We start from the raw sequence: 13,783 nt of genomic DNA, 5'->3' as shown, positions 1-13,783 counted from the left end.
AAGTTCAACAGGGAGTTCCCGTCGTGGCGCAGTAGTTAACGAATCTGACTAGGAACCATGATGTTGCAGGTCTGATCCCTGGCCTTGCTCCATGGGTTAAGGATCCGGCTCTGCCGTGAGCTGTGGTGTAGTTCCCAGACATGGCTCGGATCCCCAGTTGCTTTGGCTCTGGCGTAGGCTAGGGCTGCAGCTCCAATTAGACCCTAGCCTGGGAACCTCCATATGCCATGGGAGCAGCCCTAGCAAAGGCAAAAAGACCAAAAAAAAAAAAAAAAAAAAGAAAAATTCAACAGATGATTTCACTGCATATAGCCAAGGCTGGGAACTACTTTTCCATTCCTTATTTGTGTTCTTCCTTCTGGCTGGAAATAACTTTCTCCTTTCTCTTTGGCTGCTAATTTTTACATACTCTTCAAGATGTGGGCTTTCTCTAGGCTCTCTCTAGCCCACTTTTAACTTTTCCTGTTTATTCCTGTGCTACTTACTCATCTGGTGCTGGAGTATAGATTGCCTTGTATTATCTTTTTTAGATGTTTATCTTTTCAAATAAGAACATGATGATAATTTCTACTTCTTCATAGAAAAAGAATAGTTTCTTATACTAAGTAAATATCTTTATCATTTTGTTAAATTGTTCTTTGTTTCATGTATCTCTTGTTCTGTACCTGGTTTAGTGGTAAAACTACAGTAATTTATTATTAAGTATTTATTGATAGAATGAATCAAATATATCTGCTTGAGTATAATAAACCTAAAAGGTATATACATTTACTTAGTTTTTAGTATATAATATTCAGAATTGAAATTGAGGTTTTCATAAAGCAATTTGATTCTGTTTTTCATATTTTTCTTAAAAAATTTAAGCAAAATTTGGAGAGCACATATACTTACTTTGTATTTGTAATTTAACAGGATTTAATCAAAGATCTTAAATCAGAGTTAAGTGGAAATATGGAAGAACTGATCCTTGCCCTGTTCATGCCATCTACATATTATGATGCCTGGAGTTTACGGAATGCAATGAAGGTACTATATACTATATGGCATTTATTCCAAATATTTTATCCAATTTAAAATGTAAAACTCCATAAATCATGCAGTTCTGAATTTACAGTGATAGCTAAGTCAATACCTTATTTTAAAAATTAAAAAAAAATGTTGGCCTTGCCTGTAGCACACAGAAGTTCCCAGGTGAGGGACTGAACTTACGCCACAGCGTCAACCCGAGCCACTGCAGTGACGTCAGACCCCCAACCTGTTGCAACATGAGCGAACTCCTGTCAATATATTTTTTTATGTCATCTCAATATGTAGAGCTGTTCAGGCCAAATAAATATTTGATGGAACAGTAAAATGAATTACTTTCAGAAATTTTGTTTTCCTGTGTGTAATTCTCCCTTTCTTCATTTTACATAGGGAGCAGGAACTCAGGAACGTGTATTAATTGAAATTTTGTGCACAAGAACAAATCAGGAAATCCGAGAAATTGTCCGATGTTATCAATCAGAATTTGGACGAGATCTTGAAAAGGACATTAGGTCAGATACATCAGGGCATTTTGAACGTTTACTTGTATCCATGTGCCAGGTGAGTATGGCATAAATATTTGTGCGTTGGTAGAAAGAACATTTTTTTTTTTTTTTAAGGCACCCACGGCATATGGAGGTTCCCAGGCTAGGGGTCTAATTGGAGCTGAAGCTGCCAGCCAATACCACAGCCACAGCAATGCAGGATCCGAGCTGCATCTGCAACCTACACCACAGCTGATGGCAGCACTGGATCCTTAACCCACTGAGCAAGGATAGGGATTGAACCTGCAACCTCATGGTTCCTAGTCAGATTCATTTCCGCTGTGCCATGACAGGAACTCCCGAAGCAACATTCTTTACTGCGATTGCCAGTAGGCATTTTTTTTTTTTTTTTTTTTTTTTTTTAGGGCTACACTTGCAGTGTATGGAAGTTCCCAGGCTAGGGGTCTAATGGAAGCTGAAGCTGCTGGCCTACGCCACAGCCACAGCCAGGCAGGATCCAAGCCGAGTCTGCGACCTATACCACACCTCACAGTACTGCTGGATCCTTAACACACGGAATGAGGCCAAGGATCAAACCTGCATCCTCATGGATACTAGTCAGGTTTGTAACCTGCTGAGCCGCAATGGGAACTCTGCAGTAGCATTCATTATTCCTTTTAATATTTAGCCCCCTTGGAATTTGCTGTCGTTAAAACGGACAACAAAGAATGCACTTCAAATTTCTTTGTAGTCACTATGGAAATTTATATCTGCAGATCTGGCTTTTGTAAGGAATGAGAAATTAACCTCTTTAAGATTATATGGAATCAGGAATCAATTTGAGGCTCTGTATCTTAGAATGGAGATGAATATGTACCTTTTGTTTGTTTGTTTTGCCTTTTTTTTTAGGGCTACACCCGCAGCATATGGAGATTTCCAGGCTAGGCATCAAATCAGAGCTGCCGGCCTACACCACAGCCACAGCTGCGTGGCATCCGAGCCACGTATGTGACCTGTACCACAGCTCATGGTAATGCCAAATCCCTGATCCATTCAGAGAGGCAAGGGATTGAACCTGCATTCTCATGGATACTAATTGGATTCGTTTCCGTTGCGCCACAACGGGAACTCCTTGAATCTGTACTTTTAAGCTTGGTATTGTACTGCCAGTTAAGTTGGACAATCAACCGAATATGTGGAAGTCTGTCATGGAAGTGCTGCAAGAGTGAGAACTGTGTGAGGAGTCAGTAATGCAGATAATGTTTCAACATCCATAGTAATGTGATTAGTACCTTCCTTATTTTGATTCCCCAGATGTGCTGGAAAAGTAGCAGAAAATTATCCAAATAGAGTATTTGGAGTAATACTATAAACACATTTAGAATGGGATGATCAGGATATATTTGAGAGATGATGCAAAAGACTACCACACAGCAGTTCCCATTGTGGCTCAGCAGGATAAGAACCTAACTAGTATTCATGAGGATGTGGGTTCAATCCCTGGTCTTGTTCAGTGGATTAAGGATCTGGATGTCTTGAGAGCTTCAGCACAGGTCACAGATTGGGCTCAGATCCCATGTTGCTGTGGCAGTGGCTTAGCCTGGCAGCTGCAGCTCTGATTGAACCCCTAGCCCGGGCACTTCTATATGCCTCAGGTGTGGCTCCCTCCCCCCAAAAAAAAGTAGCACACTGATTCAGTATCAGGAGTTATTGGCTGTTCTGCTAGTGCACAAGGTGGACAGTCTGAGGGTTCTAAAAGTAGAGGAGAGGCTCTTCAGAGCAAAGTGGGGTAGTTGCATAGACAATGGTGTGCTAAAGTGAGTGGGGATGGAAATGAGAAAAGAAAGCAAATGGATGGGAAGACATTGACTTTACCTACAACAGAGTAACAGAGCAGGGGAGTAAGTTAGCATGAAAAAAAAAAAATCAAGGACCAAGATTTAATGGTAAAAAAAAAAAAAAAAAGATTATTAAGGCATCCTCTTGTGATGAAATGGGTAAAGGACCCAGGGACTTCCACATGTCATGGGCACGGCTGAAAATAAAAGACTTTAGTCAGCTGCTGAATGTCTCTTTATGCAGGGTTCAAGGCCCAGCCATTTTATAAAGTAAAAGATCCTCTTCTAGGGAGTGGCTTCCTGGGAAAATGGAACTGTACTGTGTGCTTGAATCCAAAGACAATAATCTGGGGAGTTTTTCCTAAACATGTTTTCCTGTGCTGAATTCAGTAGCCCATTTAGAATACGCTTCTTTTACACATTCTTTGTGCCCAGTGCTATTGAGAAGACAGTTTCTCATCTTTAAGGAACACCTCTCCATTTTGTTGCTCACACAGACATTCAAACTTTAGAGGACAGCTTTTCCTTTGTTTGGGTTTGTGTTTCTATTTTGAGAGAAGCCAACTACCTGTCTAAGCTTAACTGTTTGGACCTGGAGTAGCTTCTCTCCCTCTCTTCTTTCTTCCCTCCCATCCCAGGGAAGAGTTTGGTCTATAAATTGTCACAGCCTAGCTGAACTTGAGTTATAGCTTTTTTCATTTTTATTTTTTGCTTTTTAGGGCCCCACCTGTGGCATATGGAAGTTCCCAGGCTAGGGGTCCAGTCAGAGCTGCAGCTGCCAGACTATACCACAGCCATAGCAATGCAGGATCCGAACTGCGTCTGTGACCTATACCACAGCTTACGGCAACACCAGACCCTTAACTCACTGAGTGAGGCTAGGGATCGAACCAGCGTCTTCATGGATTATAGTTGGGTTGGTTACTGCTGAGCCATGATGGGAACTCCCATATTTATAGCTTCTTTTAACTCAATCAGTGGGCTAAGGATCTGGCATCGCTGTGAGCTGTGGTGTAGGTCACAGATACAGCTCAGATCCCACCCACATTGCTGTGGCTGTGGAGTAGCCCTGCAGCTGTAGCTCAGATTTGACCTCTAGCCTGGGAACTTCCATATGCCACATGTGCGGCCTTAAGATGCAAAAATAAATAAATAAAAGGCTCACATGACATTTTTAATGTGTACATTCAAAATAAATACTTACATGTTATGATTGCATTTGGATGGAAGAAAGGAAGTTCACACAGGCTCCATATTCTATGCTCCCTCCCTTAAATTCCTTGAGGGCAGAGCCCTTTTCTTTATTGTGTCTCCACCATGTAGCACATCCTGTTGATTCTGTTCCTTTGGAGAACCCTGACAAATACAGCCTAGCACAAAGCAAGTGCTCCATACCTTATACAAAGTGGAACTCAATATAATGCATGTTGATCTTCAGTCCCAGCTAAGAAGAGTCGTCATGTCTCCCTTTGAGTTGTAGTTTATATTTCCTAGTAGAGGAGGTCCTCAAAGTGCAGCTCAGGAGTCGCTTCATCATGAGAAACAGAAAGTTACTTTGGTCCCTGAGTGCAGGGATATTCACCCTCCAGGGAAACCCCAGTGCCGCTCTCTCCGAACTGAGTGGGACAGTGCTCATTTCGCTTGGAACATGGACTGATGGAAGTAGATCCTATCAATAGAGAGGTGAAAAAGGTTTTCTCTGAGAAGCTGGAAGTGGCTGCATTGTTGGTATTCAGGACTTTCTGGATCACAAGTCTGTGTATGGTCACAGTCTCTGGCGATGTCATACTTTGCAGTCTCAACACACACCAGTCTCTTTGTCCTGGCCCTATTACCACCCTTCAGAGCACCTCAGAGAAGCTTTCGTGGACTCTATTGGGCCACTTGTCATTCCCTGCACTAAGCCTGCACTTAATACCCAGAGACCTTGGTTATAGCCCTAATCCTGCCATAGAGGAGTCTTTTATCTCCTTAATGGGAGGAATGGAGGGGCCATAGTCAATTCCAGTCCCTGTGGTTTGCTTATGCCTTGTCTCTTAATACCTGATACTGAATAAATGTTTATTGAATTTTTTAAAAACCCCACAATTTGTAAACCAAAGGCTAAACCCTAAAGAGTAACTTCTTTAAGAATCCCTTTCTCTTGGTGTATCACAGGTATAAAGCTTTTAAAACTGAGTATTAATAAAATTTTCTACACTTTCAAAAAAGTGTAATTTTTTATGGAAACCTTTTCTGATTTAATCTAACTTTCAAAGCCCTAAAAACCTTTTAATATAATCTCATTAAACAATGATCATATATTATAAAGTCCAAAGTTAGCAGTATAATCAAGTACTAATTACATAAATATTGTTTCTTTGGAAGTGAAAGATATGCAAGACAAACTTTATGCCTTCATTTTTAGTAAACTGTCCCTTTAAATTCAGAAGTGACTAGACTGGAAAAACTTTTTAAAATAGAACTTGTATCACTTTTTTCTAATTCCTGCCTTCCTCTTTTGCAGGGAAATCGCGACGAGAACCAGAATGTTAACCCCCAGATGGCTCAGGAAGACGCTCAGCGTCTTTATCAAGCTGGCGAAGGGAGGTTAGGGACAGATGAATCTTGCTTTAACATGATTCTCGCCACAAGAAGCTTTCCTCAGCTGAAAGCTACCATGGAGGCTTATTCCAGGGTATGAGCTTTTCTTTTGAAGATCTGGCTTCTGTTTTAAGGCATGAAAATATTTTAACCCCTATGCATTTTCTTTGCAGATGGCTAATCGAGATTTGTTAAGCAGTGTTGGCCGTGAGTTTTCTGGAAATGTCGAAAGTGGCTTGAAGACCATCTGTAAGATACTTTTGTGTTTCACTTTGTTTTGTTTGTGAGTGAAGCTTTGAGTAGTTGATCCTATTAAGTGGTGATGATGATGATGATGATGATTTTTGTCTTTTTAGGGCTGCACCCATGGCATATGGAAGTTCCCAGGCGAGGGGTCAAATCAGAGCTGTAGCTGCCGGCCTACGCCACAGCCACAGCAACACAGGATCCGAGCCGCAGTTAATGGCAACGCCAGATCCGTAACCCACTGAGCAAGGTCAGGGATCAAATCTGTGTCCTCATGGATGCTAGTCAGATTTGTTTCCCCTGAGCCACGACAGGAACTCCTAAGTGGTGATTATTAATTGTAGCCTCCCCGGAATCTGCATAGGCAGAGGCTGAGCTATTCCTGTTTTTATATGCAATTCCCTTTATTGGTGGTATGATCAAATGGGACTGTTCTGGAATTATTTGGTCTTTATTCTCTAAGCCCTTCTTCAAGACTATACAAAAATATAAAAACAGACTATAGCATTTCCATTAGGGTGAGTGGAAAGCTCTAAGGAACTATAGACTGCCTCCACACAACACGTCATTTTGAGCCTCCCCAGAACGCCTTTCAAGTACTCAGCCCAGGAGTTCCTGTCGTGGCGTGGCGCAGTGGTTAACGAATCCAACTAGGAACCATGAGGTTGCAGGTTCGATCCCTGGCCTTGCTCAGTGGGTTAAGGATCTAGTGTTGCTGTGAGCTGTGTAGGTTGCAGATGCGGCTCGGAACCCACATTGCTGTGGCTCCGATTAGACCCCTAGCCTGGGAACCTCCATATGCCGTGGGAAGTGGCCCTAGAAAAGGAAAAAAAAAAAAAAAGTACTCAGCCCAAATGAGACCCTTTTCCCTTTTAAAATTAAAAATCCAGTATTTGGGAGTTCCCGTTGTGGTGCAGTGGTTAACGAATCCGACTAGGAACCATGAGGTTGCGGGTTCGGTCCCTGCCCTTGCTCAGTTAACGATACGGCGTTGCCATGAGCTGTGGTGTAGGTTTCAGACACGGCTTGGATCCTGCGTGGCTGTGGCTCTGGCGTAGGCCAGTGGCTACAGCTCTGATTCGACCCCTAGCCTGGGAACCTCCATATGCCGTGAGAGTGGTCCAAAGAAATAGCAAAAAGACAAAAAAAAAAAAAAAAAAAAAAAAAATCCAGTATTTGGTTACCTGACATCCAGATGCTTAATAAAATTTCATTCTCCTGGGGAATAAAAGAGTAAAGAGAGTATTAGTAACACATTAGTATTGACAGTTGAGTGTCTTGCAGATACTACTATAGTAATTGCAGTTAACTAATAATGTATAGTTAGTACGTCTTTATCATCTGCAGGAGGAGACTTTGCTAATTTAATTTTCCTAAGAGAAAACATAACAGATTTCTTACCATTCTTAAATCTTTGCTCAAGTCTGTGTTTGGTTTGGTTTGGTTTGGTTTTTTTGCTTTTTAGCGCCACAGCATATGGAAATTCCCAGGCCAGGGGTCAAATTAGAGCCTCCTCTGCCAGCCCACGCCACATCTGCAGCCTACAACACAGCCACAGCAACGCTGGATCCGAGGTGTGTCTGTGACCGTATATCACAGCTCATGGCAACATTGGATCCCCTGACCCACTGAGCGAGGCCAGGGATTGAACCCGCATCCTCATGGATACTACTAGTAGGATTGGTTTCCATTGTGCCACAACCAAACTCGCTGTGTGTTTGTTTTTTTATTTTTTTTTAATTGGAATGTATCTTACATCCTTCTCTCAGCCAAATGATGTATTTGACTTTTAGAATTCAGATTTTAGTCATTATCCCTTTTAAGCAAGATGTTAGCACAACACAGTTGCTATAGATTTTCTCACTTTAAGAGGGAAAATGTTAAGAATCTAAGTGACTGCATCTATGGAGAGAAAAATGGGATTTATTGGCCAGAGGGAATCTTTCAGAATTGAAGGTAGCCTGTCTGCTGCAGGTAGAAAGATGGATGCTGAGATAAATCAAGAGGGAGAACATCTTCAGCGCACCTCAGATTTCTGAGATAACTGCGTAGACAATGATGAAAGGCAGAGTTCCCATCATGACTCAGTGGTAACAAACCTGGCTAGTATCCATGAGGATGCAGGTTCAATCCCTGGCCTTGCTCAGTAGATTAAAGGATCTGGCATTGCCATGACTGTGGTATAGGTCACAGACACAGCTTGGATCCCGTGTAGCTATGGCTGTGGTGTAGGCTGGCAGCTGTAGTTCCAATTTGACCCTGAGCCTGGGAACTTCCATGTGCCATGGGTGTGGCCCTTTAAAAAAAGAAAAGAAAAGAAAAGAAAATGATGAAAAACAGCTGTAGGTGGTAGATGAAGCTGGTGCTTGGACACCTTTGTCAAATCATGGTCCCACATCTGAGGCATCTCTCACTTGCAGTGCAGTGTGCCCTGAACCGCCCTGCCTTCTTCGCTGAGAGGCTCTACTATTCCATGAAAGGTGCCGGCACAGATGACTCCACCCTGGTCAGGATTGTGGTTACGCGGAGTGAGGTGAGGCTTTCTCTTCTCTGCTCTTGACGTTGAATGTTGATTTTTTTTTTTTTTAAGCAATATTAAAATTTTTTTCTTCCAGTTTTATTGAGATAGAATTGACATAGTGCTATATAAATTTAAGGTATACAGCATAATGATTTGACCTCCATACTTCATGAAATGATTATTACAATAAGTTTGGTGAACATACATCATCTCATATAGATGCAAAATTAAAGAAATACGAATAAAATTTTTTCTTTGTGATAACTCTTAGGATTTCCTCTCTTAATAACTTTCATATATAACATAAAGCAATGTTAATTATATTTATCATGTTATGCATTACATCCCTACTTCTTTCTCATAACTGGAAGTTTGTAACTTTTGATTATCTTCCTCCAATTCCCCTCCCTCCACCTTCCACCTCTAATAACCACAAATCTGATCTTTTTATATGAGTTTGTTTGTTTTTGAAATATAATTGGCCTATGGCACAATATTAGTTTCTGTTATACATAGTGATTTGGTGTTTCTATACCCTTCAGAATAATCCCCATGGTAAGTCTGGTTATGATGTCACCATACAAAGATATGACATAGTTATTCACTCTATTCCCCACACTGTACATTTCATAACTGTGGCTCATTTATTTTGCAACTGGAAGTTTATACCTCTTAATTTCCCTCATCTGTTTCTTTCCTCCCCCAACCCTCTCCCTTCTGGCAATTACCTGTTTCTTCTATCTGTAACTCTGTTTTGTTATGTTTGTTTATTTATTTATTTTTAATTCCACATATAAATGAAGTCATCCACATTTGTCTTTCTCTGTCTGACTTAAAATGTTGATTTCCTAAGAGTTCCTTAGTTGGTTGTCAGTCCTTTAGGACTGATATTAAGAAAGACTCTTTTTCTCACTGCTGGTGGAGCTTGTATAAATTTAACACAGTGTTCCCTTTCCTCCTTCTGTGAGAAAAGCTTGCTTTAGTGAAACAAACCACTGTACTTCATTGAAGCCAATGCGAGAAATTTTCCCACTTGAGAAGGTCTTTAGAGAATACTGATTTATGACAAGTTGGAAGATGTTTATCTTTTGGTTTTCATTTTGCTTATGTAAAAAACTGTATGAAAGACCTATGCAGATAAATCCTATTGGATGTAAAATTCTGGAAATTTAGCATATACTGTTAATTATAAAATAATTTAAAATTTTTATCTTTATCATTTTACCTAAATATAGCCTCAAATGTATACCTTTCTTTGGCTTTGTGTGTGTGTGTGTGTATGTATGTATATGTGTGTATATATATATATATATATATATATATTTTTTTTTTTTTTTTTTGTCTTTCTGCCTTTTCTAGGGCCGTACCCGTGGCATATGGAGGTTCCCAGGCTAGGGGTCTAATCAGAGCTGTAGCCGCCAGCCTATACCACAGCCACAGCAATCCAGGATCTGAGCCGCATCTGTGATCTACACCACAGCTCACGGCAACGCCGGATCCTTAATCCACTGAGCAAGGCCATGGATCGAACCCACAACCTCATGTTTCCTAGTCGGATTTGTTAACCACTGCACCACGACGGGAACTCCTGACTTTGTATGTTTAGTGGACTCTTTTTTGAATTGAAAGAAAATATATGCTACTAAATTATATCAAAGAAGGTTAATCATTTTTTAAAAGACAGCCATGATATGGTGTTTGGAGAAAACTTGTTGTGTATTCATTTTTAGATCTAAATTTTCTTTCTTTTTTTAAATATTTTTAGGGCCGCACCTGCAACATATGGAGGTTCCCAGGCTGGGGGTTGAATTGGAGCTGTAGCCGCTGGCCTACACCACAGCCACAGCAATGCAGGAGATCCAAGCTGTGTCTGTGACCTACACCACATGGCAACACCGGATCCTTAACCTACTGGGTAAGGCCAGGGATTGAACCTGCCTCCTCATGGATGCTAGTCAGATTCGTTTCCGCTGAGCCACAGTGGGAACGCCTTAAATCTAAATTTTCTCAGAGAAATCTCTTTTTTAAAAATTATAATAAAATATGCATAACAGAAAAAATTACCATTTTCATCTTTTTTTTTTTTGGCCACACCCATGGCATGTGGAAGTTCCCCAACCAGGGATCAAACCTGTTCCACAGCAGCGTCCTAAGCTGCTGCAGTGAACAGTGCCAGATTCTTAACCTGTTACACTGCAAGAGCATATGGAGTTTCTGGGCCAGGGGTCAGATCCAAGCCACAATTGCAACCTAAACTGCAGCCTTGGCAATGCCGGATCCTTAACTCACTGTGCTGGGCCAGGGATCAAGCCTGCATCACACTGCTCCCAAGACACCACTGATCCCACTGCGCCACAGTGGGAACTCCCATTTTAGTCATTTTTAAATTTACAGTTCAGTGGCATTAAGTACATTCACATTGTTGTTCCACAATCACTATCCGGAGCTTTTTCACTTTGCAGAACTGGAAATCCATGCTTATTAAACAATAGTTCACCATTTCCCTTGCTCCCATCCCTGGCAACCACCATTCTACTTTTTGTCCTCTGCATCTGACTACTCTAGACACTCACATAAGTGGAATCTTACAGTATTTGTCCTTTTAATGTCCTTAAGATTCAGGAGTTCCCATTGTGGCGTGGTGGAAACAAATCTGACTAGGAACCATGAGGTTGTGGGTTTGATCCTTGGCCTTGCTCAGTGAGTTAAGGATCTGGCATTGCCATGAACTGTGGTGTAGGTCGCAGACACTGCTCAAATCTGGCACTGCTGTGGCTCCGGCATAGGCCGGCAGCAACAGCTCTGATTAGACCCTTAGCCTGGGAACCTCCATATGCCGTGGGTGTGGCCCTAAAAGGACAAAAAAGACCAAAAAAAAAAAAAAAAAGATTCATTCACATTGTAGAACGTGTTAGAATTTCTTCCTTTTTAAGGTTGAATAACCTTCTATTGTGTGTATATACCATCTTTTGTTTATCTATTTGTCCATCAGTGGACAGTCTGATGCTGGTTGCTTAGTGGCTGTTGTGAATGATGCTGCTATGAACATGGGTATTCATATATTTGCTTTCACTTTTGTGAATACCCAGAAGTGGAATTGCTGTATCATATGGTAATTCTTCTTTTTTTTTTTTTTGAGTCATTACCATACTATTTTACAGAGACTGCACTATCTTACATTCCTACCACCAATGCACAGGGGTTCTAATTTCTTCACATCCTTGCCATCACTTGTTATTATCTGTGTTTTTGATAATAGCCACCCTATCAAATGGTTTTTAAATAACTAGTATATTTGGAATAGTAGATGAAACTAGTATCACCCTTATCCAATATCATTACAGAATAATGGATCAGACATTTATTGTTATGAATGTTAGCTATAACCAAACCCCTCTGCTTTGGTTATGATTAGGTTCTTTTCACTATTAAAGGATAATTCTAATAAATATCAGATTTCTTTTGACAGCTTTTTTCTAATATCAAAAATATCATCTTTTGCATGCAGATTGATCTTGTACAAATAAAACAGATGTTCAGTCAGATGTATCAGAAGACCCTGGGCACAATGATTGCAAGTGACACAAGTGGAGATTACCGAAGGCTTCTTCTGGCCATTGTGGGCCAGTAGGAGAGATTTTTTTTTTTTTAAATGAATGAAGCTATTCAAAGCTTATACTTCAAAACAATGACTGATCTGCATGCAGCAACATCAACCGTCACCTAACCAAAAGAGCTTTTACTAAGGACTACGTCAGGGTATTGTGCTTGGTTTGCACATGTGATTATTGCCTTAATTCCAATGTTATTTTTTCCTCTATATACAATCAAATAAAGCCATATCACAATGATGTAGTAATAATGCAATGTTTGTAAAGCATAATTTTCACTGCTTTTATTCTAAGTAGGAAATCAAAAGTCACAACAGTCTCTCCCTCTGTGTAATAATATTGACTAAAAAGATTCAATATTGAATAAATTTGAATAAATAATACTGAATTAAAAAAACTCTGCCCTCCATTGGACAGTTACAGTTGGTAGCATGGCAAAACTGTATTTTTTTTTTTCAATTCAGCTCTTTTGACCCAGAAGGATAATTTGCACTTGCTTTCCTATATTGTATATTCTATATTCATAAACACAAATCCTCCCACATAGAATATTGTTTAATATTTGGGGAGTTCCTGTCATGGCTCAGCGATTAACGAACCTGACTAGCATCCATGAGGACAAGTTGCTCAGTGGGTTAAAGATCTGGCCTTTAATTTTTTTGAAAAAAATATAAAAGCCTTTAATTTGGAGTTCTAGTTGTGGCTCAGGAGGTTAAGAACCCAAAATAATGTCTGTGAGGATGCGGGTTCAATACTTGGCCTTGCTCAGTGGGTTAAGGATTTGGTTGTGTAAGCTGTGGTATAGGTCACAGATGCAATGTGGATCCCATCTTGCTGTGGCTGTGGCGTAGACCTGCAGCCAAAGCTCCAGTTCAACTCCTGGCCCAGGAACCTCTGTATGCTACAGGTATGGCTGTAAACAAACAAACAAACAAAGACTTTAATTTTAGTTGCAATTTGATCATGATTCAAGGGAGTAAAGCTTGCCATGTAGGAAGTGCTCAATTAATGAATGAACAAGGCTTAAAGCATCTTCTTGGGGATTGAATATTAACTCTTTGGAGAAGTAGTTCAGGGGCTCAGGGGTATAGCAGGGTAATTTCAAACCTGAGTTTATTCCTAGTACTGAGCAATTACTTAATTACATTGAGCATTACAATAGGTAGTCAAGGAAAATATAAAGGAAAGATTTGTAATCTAGTGGGAGTTCTAAACAAATATTAGGATACAGGGAATTTGTAAATGTTAGATTATAAATTCTGCTGAGGATTATAAACCTCTTTGTTCCTTTTTTTTTTTTTTTTTGCTTTTTAGGACCACACCCGCTACATATGTAGGTTCCCAGGCTAGGGGTCTAATTGGAGCTACAGCTGCCGGGCCTACACCACATCCAAGCTGCATCTGTGATCTACATCACAGCTCATGGCAACGCCAGATCCTTAACTCACTGAGCAAGGCCAGCAGAGATCAGAC

The 13,783-nt window shown here is 40.5% G+C and overlaps 1 protein-coding gene across 6 annotated transcripts in view; it reads left to right on the top strand.

Moving 5' to 3' along the window:
• Nucleotides 1-12,707, top strand: part of ANXA7 (annexin A7) — a 29,352-nt gene extending 16,645 nt beyond the window's left edge. For 4 of the 6 annotated variants that reach the window (XM_001927802.7, XM_005671100.3, XM_084997324.1 and 1 more), the window contains 6 exons: nucleotides 913-1,026; nucleotides 1,417-1,587; nucleotides 5,856-6,026; nucleotides 6,106-6,181; nucleotides 8,599-8,711; nucleotides 12,208-12,707. In XM_001927802.7, coding sequence (XP_001927837.1) covers nucleotides 913-1,026; nucleotides 1,417-1,587; nucleotides 5,856-6,026; nucleotides 6,106-6,181; nucleotides 8,599-8,711; nucleotides 12,208-12,330 — 768 coding nt within the window. In that variant the 3' untranslated portion in view covers nucleotides 12,331-12,707. Of the gene's footprint in view, nucleotides 1-912; nucleotides 1,027-1,416; nucleotides 1,674-1,967; nucleotides 3,438-5,855; nucleotides 6,027-6,105; nucleotides 6,320-7,241; nucleotides 7,730-8,371; nucleotides 8,712-12,207 lie in introns of those variants that run through there. The other 2 variants (XR_014828105.1, XR_014828106.1) reach the window with 2 other exon arrangements.
• Nucleotides 12,708-13,783: the final 1,076 nt, after the last annotated feature.

The sequence above is a fragment of the Sus scrofa genome, chromosome 14 (assembly GCF_054392235.1).
Source record: "Sus scrofa isolate SSC_HxYL_T2T_F1_AM1 chromosome 14, Sscrofa_HxYL_maternal_Yorkshire_Landrace_v2.0, whole genome shotgun sequence".
Classification (NCBI taxonomy): domain Eukaryota; kingdom Metazoa; phylum Chordata; class Mammalia; order Artiodactyla; family Suidae; genus Sus; species Sus scrofa.
The sequence above is the reverse complement of the archived record's forward strand: the minus strand, read 5'-3'. Positions and strand labels throughout refer to the sequence as shown.